The sequence below is a fragment of the Leptinotarsa decemlineata genome, unplaced genomic scaffold (assembly GCF_025532065.1).
Source record: "Leptinotarsa decemlineata unplaced genomic scaffold, Ldec_3_MD MMD2_tig00026354_RagTag_RagTag, whole genome shotgun sequence".
In the NCBI taxonomy this organism is placed as follows: domain Eukaryota; kingdom Metazoa; phylum Arthropoda; class Insecta; order Coleoptera; family Chrysomelidae; genus Leptinotarsa; species Leptinotarsa decemlineata.
The window spans coordinates 8626414-8644920 of record NW_027412702.1 but is presented as its reverse complement, the minus strand read 5'-3'; the positions used below and the strand labels follow the sequence as shown (position 1 = coordinate 8644920).

Below are 18507 nucleotides of genomic sequence, written 5' to 3'. Positions count from 1 at the left end.
TGTACGTTAATATAAGAGCGGGCAGAAGCTTGTTATTTATATTTTTACCTTAAAAATACAGTAACTAAAAAATATGCTAGCTGCACTAAGTAATGAATAGTTTCGAGAATCGATTTATGTTACTTATAAAGAAATTCGCAAAACTGACACAACCGTCAACGACGTCCGCCCTCACGCGTCTGCCCGCGTTCGGGTCGCATTCTCGGCGATGGCACTTCATTGCTTAGACCACCCCTCTACCCATCGCAACGTAACTTGTCTCACAGTAGACGCGACGCGTAACGGCTTACTGCGTTGCGTCAAGTTAATCTTATTGTGACAACTTTGAAACGAATCGTCCAAAATCCTTAGTGAAAAGAACAAAGTTTATCTATATTAAATACTTAAAACGACAATTCTATCAATTTTTATAAGAGTTTGACAGATATTCTAAAATATGCATTGTGAAAAATATCCAATTTAATTGTATTTATGGCTCAGTATTTTGCATATAGTGGCTACCACATAAGAGGTGTAGATATATACTATTCGGACTTTTATTTAGAACTATTCAAAATAAACAATCTTACGGTACATTATCTGCATGTAACTCCAACGGTAGAGGCAGCGCACGCCTAGATAGCTCTCAGGAAGAAATACCTTTTCCGACTTACTTAATACTTATCGTTATATTATGACCAAAATTACAGGAAACCTTTATAAATTATACCCTATATGTTATTTTCATGTATAAACTGTATTTATGTAGTTTCATCTAAATTCGTTCAGTCGTTTAGGCGTGTGCATTCTTTCGTCGATTCAAATGTATTAATGCAATAATTACTTTTGAATGTAAGGAAGTTATGATTCCACATATCATGTTTTCAGGATATATTTCGATTGTCTGACTGTTTTTGATCGAAGATAAAGTGAGTACTGCATACTTTTGAGTGCGCTCATGGAACTGCCTATTATTGCAACAATTACTTATAAATGTAAATTTAGACTATAGGCACTGACTGTTATGATTTTATATCATGTGTTCGGAACATATTTCAACAGTTTGAATAAGGACTCTAGTTATTTACTGTTGTCTAACAGTGACTGCACCTGATCGTATAAGTACCCCTCTGAACCTAAGTGTAAAAATCATGATTTCTGTATAGTATGTTCAGGAAATATTCAATAACTTAGGCAGGGATTCAAAAATGGCGTTTTTATTCTTGACTAGTTAAATATTACTCTATTTATTGTAAAAATATTATCGTTGCCAAAATGAGGTATGTCTGGCGGCACTAGGACCTTGGTATGTATACAGATAAAACAAAAAAGTTATTAAACAAAGCAAACTGCTACAAGAGGGGATGGGTGAAAAATTCTAAATAAAAACAATTTTTTTCGAAGGTATCCTGTCTCGCCAGTTTGTTAAAGCAAATATTTGAAAACTGTTGTTTAAACGGTGATTAGATAAATGTACACAAGTTTTAACTTTTGAGGGAAAAAAACACGGAAGTTTTCTTGAACACGTAAACGACTATATCTGTAACATTACAAGAGTAAAATCGATTTTTAGTAAATTCAATTTAAAATTCTTCCTTGTATCTTGTGAGGAGTCAACCTCTTTTATTTTAATGACTTGTTTATTGTATTGACATGTTTCAATTGTGTAAATATAACATTCTGTTCGACACGGCCAACCTCACTAACACTTTTTCCTGAAGATGATAATAAACTTTATCGAAATATTGGAATAACTTTTGCTATAAGAGTACACTTCCGTTCTGCTGATCACCCAAAGTTAATTTGCAAGTTTTGTTAAATATATATATATATATATATATATATATATATATATATATATATATATATATATATATATATATATATATATATATATATATATATATATATATATATATATATATATATTATTTGAAGCTTTATAACTTCTAATTATCTGCGAGCGCTTTCGACAGCTGGTCGTACTGTCATCATCTAGGCACTACTCAAACTGCAGCAGTTTGAGTAGTGCCCTCGATCTTTCATTTAACGTACATAATGTGCGGGTTCCAGGTGAGCCCACTGTCTATTAGAAGACCGAGGTATTTTACCGCGCTTGCCAGTCGATCTCCCTTCCAGAGATTATCACTTTTCTGACCGGAGAAGATGATAATCTTCCCAAGGTTATCGCCTGAGTCTTGTCTGGGTTCACTCGGATCTTCCATTCGAGGTACCAGCGCTCGAGGTCGTCCAATGCAGGTTGCATGTAGACGATCCCGAGCTCCCGAGTCATGAAAGATGAGAGGAGAGCCGTGGCTTATAAAGATATCTTCACGCGCTCAGGCCTCGAAAGGTCACTGGTGTAAAGTGAGTACAGCTCCGAACGAACAAAATTAGTTCCAACTAGTCATGAGCTCTATCTGCAGTTGATTCAGTAGGATATCCACTGCGCCACCTGAAGACAAAATCTGGAAACAACTCCACAAACACATACTCCAGGTTTGGAGTCGGGAGGTACCCGACGAAAAAACAACAACTAACCCAGCAAAGCGATGCCGAAACAGCCTGAAAAATTAACCAGGCGTTTAGTGATAGTGTTAATGAACGCACTGTTCGACACTCGTTTGCAAAATTTCGTTCCGGATATTTTATCTTCGAAGATTAGCACCGAAGTGGTCAACCTACAGTAATCCAGAACGAGGATTTGAGGACCCTGGTGGAAACTGACCCATAACAAACGGTGCGTTGGATGGCGAAAAAACTGGGCGTTAGCTCCCATGCGTACTGGAAAGGTCATAAGGCTCAAAAAGTGGGTGCCTCACCGTTTGAACGCTCCACAGAAAATTTCACTTTTCGAAGTCTATTCTTCTTTGCTTTTGCGCAACCAATAAGTACTATCCTTTTTTGGATCGGATTGTCACATGAAAAGTGAATCACGACAACAGGAGACGTTCAGGGCAGTGGTTGGACATCGATGAGTTACTCAGGCACTTTCCAAAGGCGAAAACCTACCAAAAAAAAGACCACGGTTACTGTATGGTGGTCAGCGGCTGGTGTGATTCTCTGTAACTTTCTGCAACCGGGCCAAACCATCACAGCACAGTCCTATTTTGAGGAAATCGACGAAACCGAAGATTGCGTCAGCAGCAGCCAGAACTAGTCTACAAAAGTCCGATCCCGCTCCACGACAACGCTCGTCCGCACGTTTCACAAATCACCGTCCGAAAATTCAATGTCGAAGTTTTGCCTCACCCACCATACCTCCCGTCAACCGACTAACATTTTTTCAAGCACTTCCATAAGTTTCTCACCGGTAGAACCTTCGTCAGTCAGGATCAGGCAAAACGGCCTTCGTCGACTTCATCGTATCCCGAGCACGAAATTTTTATGATGATGAAATTAATCGACTTGAGTTACGTTCGTAAACGTGCAAAGGTTCAAATAGGGCTCATTTCGATTGAATTTAATAAGTATGTATTCACTATATATTACAGTTTGAAGTAGGTTCATAAAAACTTTTGAAACAAGCCAATAATTCAGAACCACCCCGTACATCTTTTGATTCTGTATCACGTACCTCTTTTCTATTTTCAAGTAAATGCATTTTTAGCTACCTGCCAGTTCTGTGAGATTGCTTGCTAGAGTAAGGTAATGAAGTTACATACTCTGATTCTATCAGGAAAGGCGAGTTCTCAAATTCAACAGAAAAATCCCAATGAATTAACGTCAACCAATAGAAACGCGCTAACGTTTCGACTTTTGATTGTACCCAAAACTTAATTCATGGGATCAATTCTTATGATGTTATTGTGACATGTTTCACCCAATTATGAAGCTGTCAAAGTAGTTTTGTTTAAATGAAAATAATAATTCATATTGAAATGCAGTGATTCAACAGTGCCAAAATAAAGTAGGAGCCCAACATAAATGACTTTGTACCAGTGAATAAGGGAAGGGATTAACAGATAAAATTTCATAGAAGATTTAGTAAATACTCTTAAAGTTCAAAAGTGAACGGCATTCTAAAAGTTTGTTGTTTTAATCAATTAAAACCTTAATTATTATCGACACTTTGAATCTTTTTAGGTCAAGTGTAAAACTCTGCACAACAAGAATGAAATTAACCAAGTCTTTTAGAAAGCCTTTAGTTAAATAAAATAAATAAAAAAAAAAAAAAAATTACTAATACCTACTTAGTGACCAAGAAGAGTCGGGAGTCCCCCCTATGGATATGTTGTCCCCAGCCTGATCTAAGAGTTAGAGATAATTAAATCTATTAGATAGTTGTGGTTTTTATATATAACCAATAAATGGTTGCAAAAATTCAAAATCTTTGAACATTTTTCATAATCTTGCATCGAAAGAACAATTCAAAACTACTAAGTATGAACAAATTTTTATCACTCAGATTCCGATGAGTTATTATCATAGGTGAAACTTCATCAAATGAGTGAGACAAATCTGACCCACCCACAAAAGTTTTAGTTCAATGTGGTTGAAACTTGCTCTGACCGAAAGATAAAACAATATTTTGTGCAGTTTGTGTTATAGCTTGTAGACAAATGAACAATTAAATTGATAAAATTGCGCAGAAGCACTCAACATAGAAGTCAAAAAATGTATCGTAAGATTGAATAAAAATTTGATCAACATTCTAAATTAGACAAAATTCATTTTACAGATATTTAAAATGAAAAACAGAAGAATTTTGTTTTAGGTTAGGTTAGGTCCAAAGAGAGTGGGTCTATTCGACCCTCCACCGCATCCGCAAGGGTTTATTGTGGCTCACACCTATTCACACTCCACCAAATAGACCCAGTTTCTTAAAGAAGCCGATTAGTTTGTATGCTGAGTGGTCTTTCAGGTCAGATAGTAAGAATACGGCTCTGCTGAACTCTAAAAACTTCATTCGGTCCCCAGTGGGGCAGGCACAAAGTAAGTGCTTTGCTGTTTCATCATCATTATTTTGCTGTTTCTGCACACAATTCAATAGCGAAATTTCTCTTTGAAATACAGCGGCATAGGTTTCTAGACACGTTGATATCTTTGTCCTGGGTTTGCGACCGAAAACACCTGCACCAGAACCAGAAGGTGTTTTTTATTCATCTGTGAACCAACAACTATCTGCTCTTAATATTTTTTTCTCCCGGAGGATCCAGTCCTCTCTATTATGGAACAGTACTTTATTAGGCAGTTCGTAGTTGACAGTTGGAGGCACACAGTCAGATGTCATTTCCAGAATGCTGTGACTTCCAGTGTCAACCAACAGTCTGTTGCACTCTGCATTAAATTGATTTGTGCAATTGGAAATATGTACAAGTCTATATGCAGTCCATTAATCTTTCTCTCTCTCTCTCCAGAAAAATGTGGAGAGGAGGTAGATCTAGAAGGATCTCCGTGGCCGCTGATGGTGTGGTACTGATGGCACCATTGATGGCCAGACAAGCCTGTCTCTGTGCGCCAGAGAATTTCGTCTGGGCCGTTTTCTGTAAAGCTTTCGGCCACCAGGTAATTGCACCATAAGTGATCATTGGTCTGACAATCATCACATAAATCCAATGGATTTGTTTGGGACCTACACACCAAGTTTTACCAGAAATCCCTCGACCTGGATCTAAAAGGTATAAATCAAGTATTTTGTTTTACAAAAATAGTTTAGGAAAATGTCTTAGTCTTGCCTGAAAAACATTAATGTCATAAAATAATAATCAGAGAAAAACTCAATTGAACACTATTAGTTCATACATCCAAATGACGAATGTCACTAAAAAGATATAAACCGATGTTGAAACCAACACTTCATTGAAGAAATTATATGGATCCAACCAGTAGCCTGAAGAATGTTGCACTGAATCTTCTGGTAGAAAATTCAATTTGCTAAATAATGTCAACTAGAATTTCCAAACAAAAGTAAAGTGACAGATTGACGGAGAACGAATAAAAACATTAAGAAACAAAGATTACTCGATTATATGTTCTATCAGTTGTACTGGCATTTCAAGTTCATTAGACTTTTTGGTATAGTCGAAGTAAACGATATTGTGCACACTTAAAGTTGGCGGCACTTTCAAAGGCCAACAAAACCAATACATAGAAATGATCCGGCTGCGAACTAGTCCACGTGGACTGTAGAATTGGCGGTTCGTATTGGATAATTTTTACTAACCAAGTTTTATGATTGACTGAAGAGTCATTAAATTAAATTCAAAGTCTTCCTAAATGAAAGAGACATCCTTTCCTACGTACGTTTCTTTCATGATATTGAGACTTCCAGAGCCTCTAGGAATATTTCAGGATAACCGATTGAAATGAATACAAATTGGCGATCATATTTCACATAAACTTCAAAATTTGCATATGGAAACTGAGTTTTTTAACCTTATATCGCTTTCTTTTTTTGCAAAGAATTTCAACATATAATCCTCATAAACCAAGCTCAATTGATCAAAATGAAAAAAATGCTTTGAATACGTTAAATCTTCCATTGTATCGATTACTTCAAAACTGAGTCATTGATATCGAAACTTTTTGAAAATATTGATATCACTTGAAATTGAAATTTGTATCTGTACAGACCGAGTCGAGGTACGGTAACATCAATTCAGTATATACACGCTGATTCGGCCATTCATTTAGTCTTTTTTGGCAGTTTCTTCCATCACGTGTTCAAACTTTTTACAGCGTTTATGTTAATTTTTTTGGTAAACTTTTCCATATGTGTAGATCATTTATCTGGACTCGTCCAAATCAAATTCGTATTGAAGAGAGTAATATACACTGCGTCAATTTGAAAAGTTACCACTCTTATATTTCGGCCCCTACAAAAAATATAAAATATGCAAAATCATTTCAAACTTCTTGTTAAGAGGGATATTTTATAGGCTAGTTTTCAATTAAATTACATCGACCCCTAAAATTTTAGGAAAGGGGTTGAGTGATACATCATTTTAAACGTTGTTCAGCTCATTTTTCAAAAATTTTACATACTTGATCTTTCTTTTGAGTACTTTTGGAGAAATCGAGTAAAACCGTGAAGATATTCATCAGTATCAAGTTTTTTGCAGAAAAATAAAAAAAACATAATTATTTATCTTATTAAATGTTCGATATGTTGTTCAATTTTGTCTAAACATGAAGTCTGAAGATAAAGTTTGTTTTCAAATATTTCGAAAAACTTTCATCTGAAGTTCTACAGGCAACTGTTATTTTTCGTTTCAAATGTTACAAATCTCGATGCTGTGTTTTATTTATAAAAAATCGATTCAAGATACCCCATAGGAAGAGATCTAGATGCGATAAGTTGGGTGATCGTGGTGGCCATTCCATGGGTCCTCTTCGATCAATCCATCTGCCAGGAAATCTATCATTAAGCCACCGTCTATTTGAAAGAAAATAGTTTGGCGGAGCTTCATCTCACTGAAAGTGAATAAGATCGTCTTTCAAAATCATGTTACCAGCCGCATCAATGTGATTTTCCAAATTAGTTGTTATTACGGGGTCAATTATTTCTTCAAGCAGATTCAAGTGAAGCTCACTAGTTTAATTTTCCTCAATTAATAAAGGTACAATAATATTATTCACAAGAAAGCTAGCCCAATCGTTCACTTTCACTGGATACTTTGTATGACCTTCCTTAAAAAGTCGCGGATTTTCATCGCTCCAGTAGAGACGATTTTGTTTGCTAACATGAACGTTCAAGAAAGCGTATACTTGTTAGAGAAGCAAATGGCATGCAAAATATTTTGGTTTTCATTCATAAAATCCGTTACTATTTCATAAAATTTAATACTTGTGTCGGAATAGTCGTCATAAAGCTGTTGAAGAATTTTCATTTGAAACGGTGAAATTCATTCAATTTTCCGTACTGTTTTACGAGACATTCATTTTAGGCGTGACACGATGCGAGGTCAAATGGAGGGTTCTGCAGTAAAGGTACCTAAAATTTCGAATTTGTTGTTAGCGTATGGGACAGTTTGTATCTCAGTTTATAACAGACTGGATATTTTTGTTGGAAGACTCTTCTCTCGGTCCCAGGTAACGTAATGGCGGAGAACATGTTGAATAAATAGTTTCGTGAATATTAATTTAAGACAAAATATCATACACTCAAGTCATTTGCTTGGCAAAATTTTCAATGGATTTGCACACATTTTAACCGATTAAACTTGGTATTTTCGGAATACAACTCTTGATGAAATTTGTCAAAGGAAAAGAGCTACCCGTAAAGACTTTGTCCCTCATAATAGATTTGATTTTAACCTGCCGAATTAAATTAGTAATTCCCTAATTCAAATAATCCCAACTCGACCCACCATTGTTTGAGAGTATATAACCGAAGCACGAATGTCAATGTTTACTTCGAAAATGAATGAATTGAACTCACTTGCAGGCCGATGTGTATGAGCTGTGGCGGCTTGTTCCAATTTCGAGTGTTGCTGGGCGAGTGTTTCCACCATATCTTGTAACCTGGCTCTTTGTTCTTTTTCGTGTTGTAAGGCTCTCACCAATTTGTGACCATGATTTTGAGCCGTTTTCAGATATTCGGCACATGACTGAAAAAAAATAAATAAATTAATCAATACAAATTTTTGTGCAATTTTCATTCGACACGTTGACAAGCGGGAATCAAAAAATTCCACGAAACACTGCAACACCCCCACAAAGAAAATAACAATTTTCAAAAGAATATTGAAGAGATAATTATGATAATGATAATCTCTATTCACGACAATACTTATTAGCGGTTAATCGGTGCAATGGTAGTGTACCTGACTCAGTATCCCAAGATCGTAAATTGAAATCCTTTTTCGATCACATATTTTCTTTCGGAAATTTATTCTAGTTGAAATTCTTCTTCTACTCGTACTTTACATGACTGACCATAGTTGTCCTATCAAAGACAACAAAAAAAATACTTATTTGACAGTTTTATCTTTAACGCAGAAATTAATTGAAGGGAACTCATCGAACTGTTCTATCAGTTGACCTGAAAAATCAGACATAATGAAAGTGAAACTTATTGGGAAAATATAATTACGGTTTTGGATTCTTGTTTTTTTATAAGAGGTGCACTTGTAAATAAACGACTTTATTCGAAGACGCAACAGTAAAACTGAAAAATATTGTGATTTCACTTAGCTTGAACTAAAGTGTCACTGTGATCAGTCCGCCAAACTTTGAATAATTTTTTTTTTCAATTCTTGATCCTCAGTCAACGATTTTCGTCATCACCTTCAGAATGATGCATTATAGTATCTAATACAATCAAATATTAGACAGATACGATAGCAGTTTGTTGTAACAACATAAAGGAAACAGAATGAAGAACTATGATAGTGAAAGAAGTCTCAAGCAAAATGGAAATGTTCAATTTATACAGACGGAAATGAATTGTCTGAATTGTAGTCATATGTTTTATAAATTTTTGTTACCAGTAGGTACATCCATAAATATTAATCTAAGAAAATCAAAGACATCACATTTCATTTGAATTCAACATTTACTAGGTAGCAGAATAGCTAGCAATTTATCAGGGTGTCTAAATATCTGAGAGTAATACTCGTTGTGTTCTTAATATCTGAGAGTAATACGACAATACTACAGAAAGAAATGGAACTGAAACCAGATAAGGGGGCTAACACCAGAGATGGGGGCTAACACCAGACATGGGATCTGAATTCAACATAAAGACTAAAATCAGACGTGGTATATTCCCCACACATAGTCGAAGCACGGTCCATGATTGGTTTGGTGGTCCAAGACTAACTAGATAGTCTTGGATTAACGCATTACTACCAGCATCGAAGAGAGGTTGGAGATTTGTCTGTCTTTGATAGATACTTTCACGGGAGATGTTCAAGTGACTTGGCACATTTGATTCAACCAAGAGCGGTACATATCAGAAATACGCGACGGGCTGTGGCTGCTCATCATTTTGAGGTTCAACTCGGTACACCTCGAACTTAACTGTTCGAGAACTCTTCAATTTGAAGAACTGCGCCTATGTGGGATAAAATTCCTGAGAACGTTTTCCCAAATGGATTTAATCTCCACTTTCGCTACTTTCGCACAGGTACCGCTCTCAGAGCGCCTTAAGGATTTTTCTGTAGTGCTTGTGTTTTGTTAAAAAAAACAAACTGTTGCATAAACCCACTATTTACTTAGGTTTCTGCATGCAAATCCAAATAATGTAATAGGAGTTACAAGTTGTCCGCAATTCGTTCAGAAGTACTGAAGTACAGTTTCAAACAATATTCCGTCACAAAACAGGCTTACCATAAAGTGTATAACTGACATAAGTTTCTCTTCCTAAGAAAATATTATCAGGTAACTAAATACATTTAGTTCCACTCGAATGAGAACACATGGTGATAACTTTAAATTCTCAATTATTTTCATATTTTCAACCAGAAATAATTGTTCGAGTTGTCTTAATGCCATGACCTTAAAGGATCAATAACCTCATATATGTATCTGACATTGCCTATTAAAAATAATTTGAATGGATTGTTATTTCAGAATAATATACAGAGAAGTGCAAAGTACGCTGGTGATCACATAAGTGCATGCGTTGCAATAATTATATAATTTCTATTTCTCTTTGATATTCTGAAAAAAGAACTTTTTTTAATTTATATTTTCTTTATTTATTTAATAAACAATTTGTTTTAAACAAATTAATTTTTACGATATACTTATATTTTTTAAATACTACAAAAAAACAACCCTTTTTGTGTCAAAAAATATTAAAAAATTTGTAAAAATAAAGATATTTTTTTACATTAAATAAATCAAGAAAATATAAATTAAAAAAATTTTTTTTTCTTCAGAATTTCAAAGAGAAATAGAAATAATGATTAAAAAAAATCGTTCCTTAATATTCATATTTGGTAGCAAAAAAAATTGTTAATCAACGAATGCCTTTTCAAGCAATAAAATTTTTTTTTCAAGAAACGATTTTGTTTTCAAAATTAAGATATTCATCACTGATAAAAATCCCCCAAAAAAATTTCAAATATCTCATAACAATTTCTTAAATGAATAGAGCTAAAAATTATGAAAAATCATTTTTATGTAACTTCAAATAATAAGTATACGAATAAATTTGAATATCAAAAAAAAATTCATTGCTTTATTTAAATTTATCACTTTTTAACGTCTTTGATTATTAATAACAAAGTGGAAAACCAAAATTTTTCAATTTATCAAACGGGAATCTTTTTTGAAGAATTGATCAGAAGCTACATACATATTATATAGTATTCGAAAATAAGATCTTTGTGGAGGTGTTACTCACATTACAACTCATTCTTGTAAATTTTAAAACTACAACTCACATTAACCATAGCGTTCGTCGCAATTCTGAACAAAGTAGCCCTTTCGCAAACTTCTTTGTTCTTCCCTTGTAGCACTTCAGTATCAGCGTTGGTTTCCATTTCGCTCAGGGGCTTCGCCAAATTCTTCCAGTGTTTGCCCAATACATCACCGCAAGTCTGCAAATCATTCAGTTGCGATTCTAGTTTTCTAACGATGCCTGACCAGTCTTCGAGGCCGCCTGATTCTTCCGCCTCTTCTTCATCCTCTTCATATTCCATTATCCTTCTGAAAGGAAAAAAGAAAACTGTTATAAATAGATAAGTACTGCCTTGTTCGGTTTAACAAACAGACCTATATTCGTTTTTTTGGAAACGAAAATATCAGTTAGGAAGAAACACATACATAAAAACTATAGTATTTTAAAAAAAATTTCGAATATGTACGCAATGTATGCAATTATTTCTGTCAAATCCAACTGTACAGGCAAGCAGAAAATATCTTTGACGCTTTCATCATTCATTTTAATTTATGTTAGGACTCTTTCACACGGGGAGCTTCACGTCGTAATTATGACTAAAGTAATTTGGAAATCATGACATTATAGTCCAAATTTTGAAATTCTATTCTGTTTAAATCTTTTAAAAATCTGTTTTTCCGTTAACCAGCTGTCGCACCCCTACGAACGACAACCCTCAGAAGTCGAAACTTGTGCGAGCTAAGGATTTATCCTGTGATTCCTAACACGGACATTATAGTCCAAATTTCGAAATTGAACTAAACATTTTGAGTTTCAAAGTCGTAATTTTCAAGAGTGAATAATAAAAATGTGTGGCCTTTTGGCGCTTCCGTAGAAAAAAAAGTGTTTTTAATAGATTAATTTTACGCCAGGGGTTCCAAATTCTACTTATCACCCCTGCTATATTAGTCTGGTCAAAATTATTATATGCGGGTCATTTGATGAAACAAGCCGAAATTTGATGAAAATTCAATACGTATTCAAAAAACACTTTACTCTGAGATTTTCACTAAATATCTTTGCAAAAACGCAACACTTGTTTCGCCATACAATGGTTCTTCAGGCGTGTAAAGACACGCCTGCAGAAGCCTAAAAAATCGTTTTTTAAATGCAGAAGTATAGATAATCAGAATCGCACCATTTTATTAGACTTTATAAGCCTTGACGATAGGCTTTTACATAATGTAAATAGCAACCGCAAAAATAGTTAAAATTTCTTAGGTAAATCTGAATAGTGATAGTTTTCCCTTTTTTTTATTACTAATACTCGTATAGAATTTTAAACAGTTGAAAGACAACCTACTATTAAGTCACAGGGATCCAGTTTTCGCTCAATATTTTGTGATAATCGCGCATCCGTTTTCATTGATGGAAGGCTATTAAAATTTTAATGAAATAAATTTCGCACTCGAAATAGCAATGTTTACCTGAAATATCAACATCACTGTGTTAAAAATAACTTTATTATAATTTTGTGCTGATTACAGTTCTGCGAAGTCCTGAAAGGAAATATACATGTATACATATATTCATTATTCTGAAATAGTATCTGCGTTGGAATTAAACATTTTCTAACATAATGAATACACGGTAAGGGTCGTTACTGATATCGATCCTTTCGTTAATTCACTCTTATACAGGGTTTGAAATCGATAATTAAAAAGTTAAACTAAAAATCAAATCAGATCAAAATTTTCATCTATAATTTTAAAAATCATTTGATTATTTTTGATCAAGTGTGAAAAAATTATGCGAGTAACAAAAATTATAATTTTGAATTATTAATAGATTTTGAATCAGAAATATTAATTCAGATACGGCGGATATTAAGTGCGGTGTGTCGCAAGGCTTTGTATTAAGTCCGATTTTATTCCTGCTTTACTGATTTAGATAATTTCACATCATTTGCCGATGACACTACATTTTTATGCCACCACGAAGATGAGAATACATTACATGAAATAATGCATAGGGACGTGATTAGAATTAAGGACTGGTATGACTGACTCTAAGTCATTGTCCTTCGACACTAAATACAAATGTAATTACTTTCAAATGTGTAATAGCAGATGTCTGTCTGGCAGATTAATTGATAATAACGACTCAGCCAAATATTTGGGAATATACTTGGAAAACAATCTTAAAATTTGAAGAACATGTAAGAAATATTTTCTTTATGGGGGGCATATAGCGATCTACTACTTCAGTTATCATATTCCAGAAGCAGCAGTTAGATACCTTTGTAGAGAAATATGGAGGGATGTATTTTACTTACTTTTGTATCAGATACTGTTTCCATAATTATTAAAAATATAATTGAAAATCAAAGAAACGATATCGGCAATCGTCAAAATAATTTGAAGGTCGCTATTCTGGCAACCAATCTGACAGCCGATCTAGTTACCGATTCTTTGTATACCTACGTATTTCTCATTTTTATTTATCTCAAGTAGGTGTGAAAATGTTTATTCATTATACATTCGCTTAATAATTTTGGCATCCATAGACATCTGTATTTTTACAAATTTTAGTTTAATTTATTACGTAACTTTTTTTATATAACTTTTGGCATAAAAAATTTAAAAAAAACATCATACCTCTCTATACATGGAGTTGTGAGGTTGTAGTTTCAAAATTAATTTTTTTTTCCAAGTGATCATGTGTCAACCGAGAACGTATGTACTTATTCGCCTTTCAACATTAATATGCGTGGTAATTATCGCGTGCACAATTAAAGCGATTACCGAAAGACGAGGCAAATTGTTCCTGATGAAATGCATTGATTTAGAAAAAAGCACTTCAAAAGTAAACTACCTTATATTCATTCAATGTGCAATTATATTTGAGTTAGGGTCGATTATTTTACCACCAATCGATACACAATATAGGGCAAACACCATTGACTTTCTGCAAATCAATTATCCCAGAGCCGAAATTTCGGTGACTTCAACGTCCACAATATTAAATGGTTCAAATTTTCAAATATTAATGACGAACAAGGTCGCGAAGCTGAGACTTTTGCAGTAAGCAGCGGACCTACCCAGTTTATAAATGAGCCAACCAGGATTCTTGACCGTGATGGAGAATATGCTAGTCTTCTGGATTTATACCTAACAACCAATCCAGAAATTTATACAGTCACCGTGCGAAAAGTTTAGCATTACAGATCTGCTGAGTGGGAGGATCTTCAAGACCACTTCCGAAATTTTCTCTGGCTAGATGTTTGTTTCAGCTCTTTTCAATGAAACGAACTTCTAACGGCAAACCTTGGTTCCACAAAAACTGCAAACGAGCTGTTGCCTCCAAAAATCTCGCCTACCAACAGTGGCATAAAAATCCCAGTGCCAAAAACCGAACCAGGTTTGTTGATGCCCGCAACAGCTGTAAACTTGGAATAAATGAAAGCAAAGGACTTCACAATAGGAGAATTAGGGATAAACTGCTTGCCAATCCCAACGGGTCTAGATCCTTCTGGTCGGTAGTTGAAGCTGTTAATCAAAACTTTACAAAATCCACATTTCCACCAGTAATACAAGCGGATGGTTCATTTGCAACAACAGCTATGAAAAAAGCAAATCTACTAGGTGAACAATTTGCGTCCCACTCCACAATCGATTTTTTAGGAAAGGCACCACCCACTATCAACAAGGAGCCTGGTCCTGATGAAGTGCCCGTCATCGTACTTGAAATGTGCGCAAATGAACTCGCACCAGCGCTTTGCAAACTTTTCAACCTGTCTTACAAGAAAGGGGTTGTAGGAAGATTGCTCGCGATCAGCCTATTCCCAGAAAGGGCAAGAAAAATCTTCCTAATAACTATAGACCAGTCGCTTTGCTATCAGTGATATCAAAAATCATGGTGAAAGCCGTAAACCACCATATCCTTAAATATTTGGAAGATTTTAACATCTTGAGCAGTCATCAATATGGCTTTCGAAAACAAAGATCAACAGGCGACCTTCTATCGTATGTCACCCATATTTGGAATAACGCAATCGAGAAACATGACTATGGGTTGTCGGATCATTTTTGAGTATGGCTCTCCAGCTTCCTGAAAGAACGTTCCCTGCAAGTGGCCGTCGATGAATATCACTCGAATACTTTCACCATCAACGCTGGTGTTCCCCTGAGATCCATATTGTCTCCAACTCTCTGTTTATTATATATCAACGACAAAGAATCCAATATATTGAATTTCACTAGTTCGGACTTCCATTGTCTAATATATAAAATGATTTGAAATCCCTGAGACAACTAAAAAAGAAAAAATTAAAAATGAATAGCTGAAAATAACAATATTAGGCAAAAATAACCTGAAATGAAATAATAGTGAAATAAAATACAAGTAAAAATAGAACGATTGAACAAAAAATAAAGAAATAAAAAAATAAAAAGTTAAGAGATTCCAAGCCACGTTAGATGAGTATTTAGAGTAATTTTCACTTATCCCCGCTTTCCATTTTTCCCGCTTCACTGGTTCAGTGAGAGATGACCGTTTGGCGGGATTTGGCCATTTTTTGCTTGATGATGGGTTTCCATATGTTGCGTATCTCTACGCTAGCTTGGCTGAATACGTTGCTGGACAGCTTGGCACCACTCGATTTTGTGATGATGGGTTCAAACATGGTCTGCTATTCCTGATTTGCTGGTTTTCCCTCACTGTGTGTGTTTCTTGTTCTCGGCAATGCGAACATTCATAGCCTCTTAGTTTCACCAATATAGGATTTTCCGCACTCGTGAGGCTGGTACGGATAGTGTTACCGGATCTGAAGCAGGTTCTGAAGTTGTACTTGGAACCAATTCTTCTTATCCTCTCCGATAATCCGCTGATGTAGGAAAGTGCAAGCACTGGTTGTGACGGCATCTCTTCCTTGCGAAGTTCCTGCTGTCTTTTAGCCAAAGTCTTTTCTACCATCGCTTTGGTGTAGCTACTCCGTTGAAGATCATTTTTGATGATGTCTAGTTCCTTCTCAAGACCTTCCTTCGTATTACAGAACCCGAAAGCACGGTCTAATAGAGTCTTGATGATTCCTCTTTTAGTCGATTGATGGTGGTTGGATTCGTGGTTCAGATACTGTCCCGTGTGAATGGGTTTTTGGTATACAGATGTTTCCCACTTAGTGTCGGTCCTCTTCACTAAAACGTCTAAGAATGGCAATTCGTTGTGGATTTTCTTCTCCATTGTGAAAGTGATGGAAGGTCTAATGCTGTTGATGTGTTTCAGGAAGGCGTCTAGTTGGGTATTCCCATGGTTCCATATTATGAAGGTGTCGTCAACATATCTCAACCAGACTCGAGGTTTTTTGTGGGCTTCTTCAATGGCCAGAGTTTCAAACCACATATATATATATATATATATATATATATATATATATATATATATATATGTGTGTTGGCTATGACTGGTGAAAGTGGCGATCCCATTGACATTCCCTCATCTTGTGTAAAGAATTCGTCCTTCAGTTGGAAATAACAGTTTCGTACACAGCATCCTAGTAATTCCATAATTACTTCTATAGGTTGATTCGTTCTCTCTTTCAGGTTCCCGTCTTCGGATAGCTTTCTCTGTATGATTTGGAGTGCTTCTTCGACCGGAACGTTGGTGTAAAGGCTTTCCACGTCGAAGCTAATTAGTTGATCTTCCTGTGAGACTTCAATTGACCCTAGTAGTTCGACAAAATGCTTCGAATTATTCACAAAAGACGATGTTTTTCCTTGTAGTTCGACAAAATGCTTCGAATTATTCACAAAAGACGATGTTTTTCCTTGTAGTTCGACAAAATGCTTCGAATTATTCACAAAAGACGATGTTTTTCCTTGTAATGGTTATATTATGGGAAGTAAAGATCTAGACAAGTTTTGAGTAGTCGAATCTCTGGAGCTGACGATCGGTCTAAGCAACGAGTGGTTCCAAGCTGAGATCATACACAGAGAGTAATATTGGTTTAGGAGAAAATTCAAGGAAGCCGCATACATGCTGTCCAACAACGTATTCAGCTAAGCTAGCGTAGAGATACGCAACATACCATCATCAAGCGAAAAATGGCCAACTCCCGCCAAACGGTCATCTCCCACTGAACCAGTAAAGCGGAAAAAATGGAAAGCGGGGATAAGTGAAAGTACTCGAACGACCCATAAATAGTAATCTCTCGGAGGAATCAGTCCAGTCATCACCCGAAGACGATTGTAGATACTAACAATCGAAACGTCGTGAACTAACGTGGCTTGGGATCTCTTAACTTTTTATTTTTATTTCTTTATTTTTTGTTCAGTCGTTCTATTTTTACTTGTATTTTATTTCACTATTATTTCATTTCAGGTTATTTTTGCTTGATATAATTCTTATTTTCAGCTTTTCATTTTTAATTCTTTTTTTTTAGACGTTTCAGGGATTTCAAATCATTTTATATATTAGACAATGGAAGTCCGAACTAGTAAAATTCATTATGAAACAATGTCAATCGCCTTCAAACTCTCGTCATTTCATTTGGATTCCAGGATATCGGCTGCGGATGCACATTTTCACCGATAGCAGGAGGTTGGAGGAGGATGAGGATCTAGAATTGATTTCGAATCAGAGTAAAAGTAACCAGGTTCAATTCAATGCTACAGAAACCCAGACATCGGTTTTCTCCAAATAGATAAGTGTCTCCTAACCGGATATAATAATGTCAGGACAGACAATTCCACTTTCTGCTTCGATAAGTTTGTTGGGGGTTAAAATGGACACCAATGTCTGCCACAATCATGTCGCTGGAATTGCAAAGGCTGCTTCTCAAAAGCTTGGAAAACTCTTCCGAACCAGAAAACTATACACACCTCAGCAACTTTTGATGCTTTACAAAGCTCATATCAGACCTTCTTCGAAGTATTGTTCTCACGTATGCATACCCTGAAGCTGCTGGATTCCATACAGTAAAGAGCCAATAATTATTACGTATGTGATCTTTTGGAAGAAATAAATAGAGTTCAAACGTGCTTTCATGATGATCTTTTGATTTACCACCCCGGAAAAATGAGACTGCTGCCAATTCCTTAAGAAGGTTAAACACAAGAAAGCGATTACAGACCTATCTGGAAACTTCAAGTATACAGAAAAGTTATTAAAATGGAAGGCATGAAATACTGAAACCCACAGAAATATTAATGAGGTTTGCGTCACTAGAGGTCAACCAGGTAACGTACTTGTTTACATGA

General features: G+C 35.3%; 1 protein-coding gene and 1 long non-coding RNA gene across 5 annotated transcripts in view; one reads left to right on the top strand and one right to left on the bottom strand.

The window, feature by feature from the left end:
- Positions 1–18507, bottom strand: part of Osbp (Oxysterol binding protein) — a 56960-nt gene that overhangs the window by 10723 nt on the left and 27730 nt on the right. For 3 of the 4 annotated variants that reach the window (XM_023174176.2, XM_023174178.2, XM_023174180.2), the window contains 3 exons: positions 11316–11580; positions 8363–8531; positions 4173–4229 (listed from right to left, as the gene is read on the bottom strand). In XM_023174176.2, the coding sequence (XP_023029944.1) occupies positions 4173–4229; positions 8363–8531; positions 11316–11580 (491 nt within the window). The remainder of the gene's footprint in view (positions 1–4172; positions 4230–8362; positions 8532–11315; positions 11581–18507) is intronic. The other variant, XM_023174177.2, reaches the window with a different exon arrangement.
- Positions 3722–4158, top strand: LOC111517896 (uncharacterized). Its single transcript, XR_002723876.2, has 2 exons — positions 3722–4007; positions 4066–4158. It is a non-coding gene; the product is annotated as an uncharacterized lncRNA (long non-coding RNA).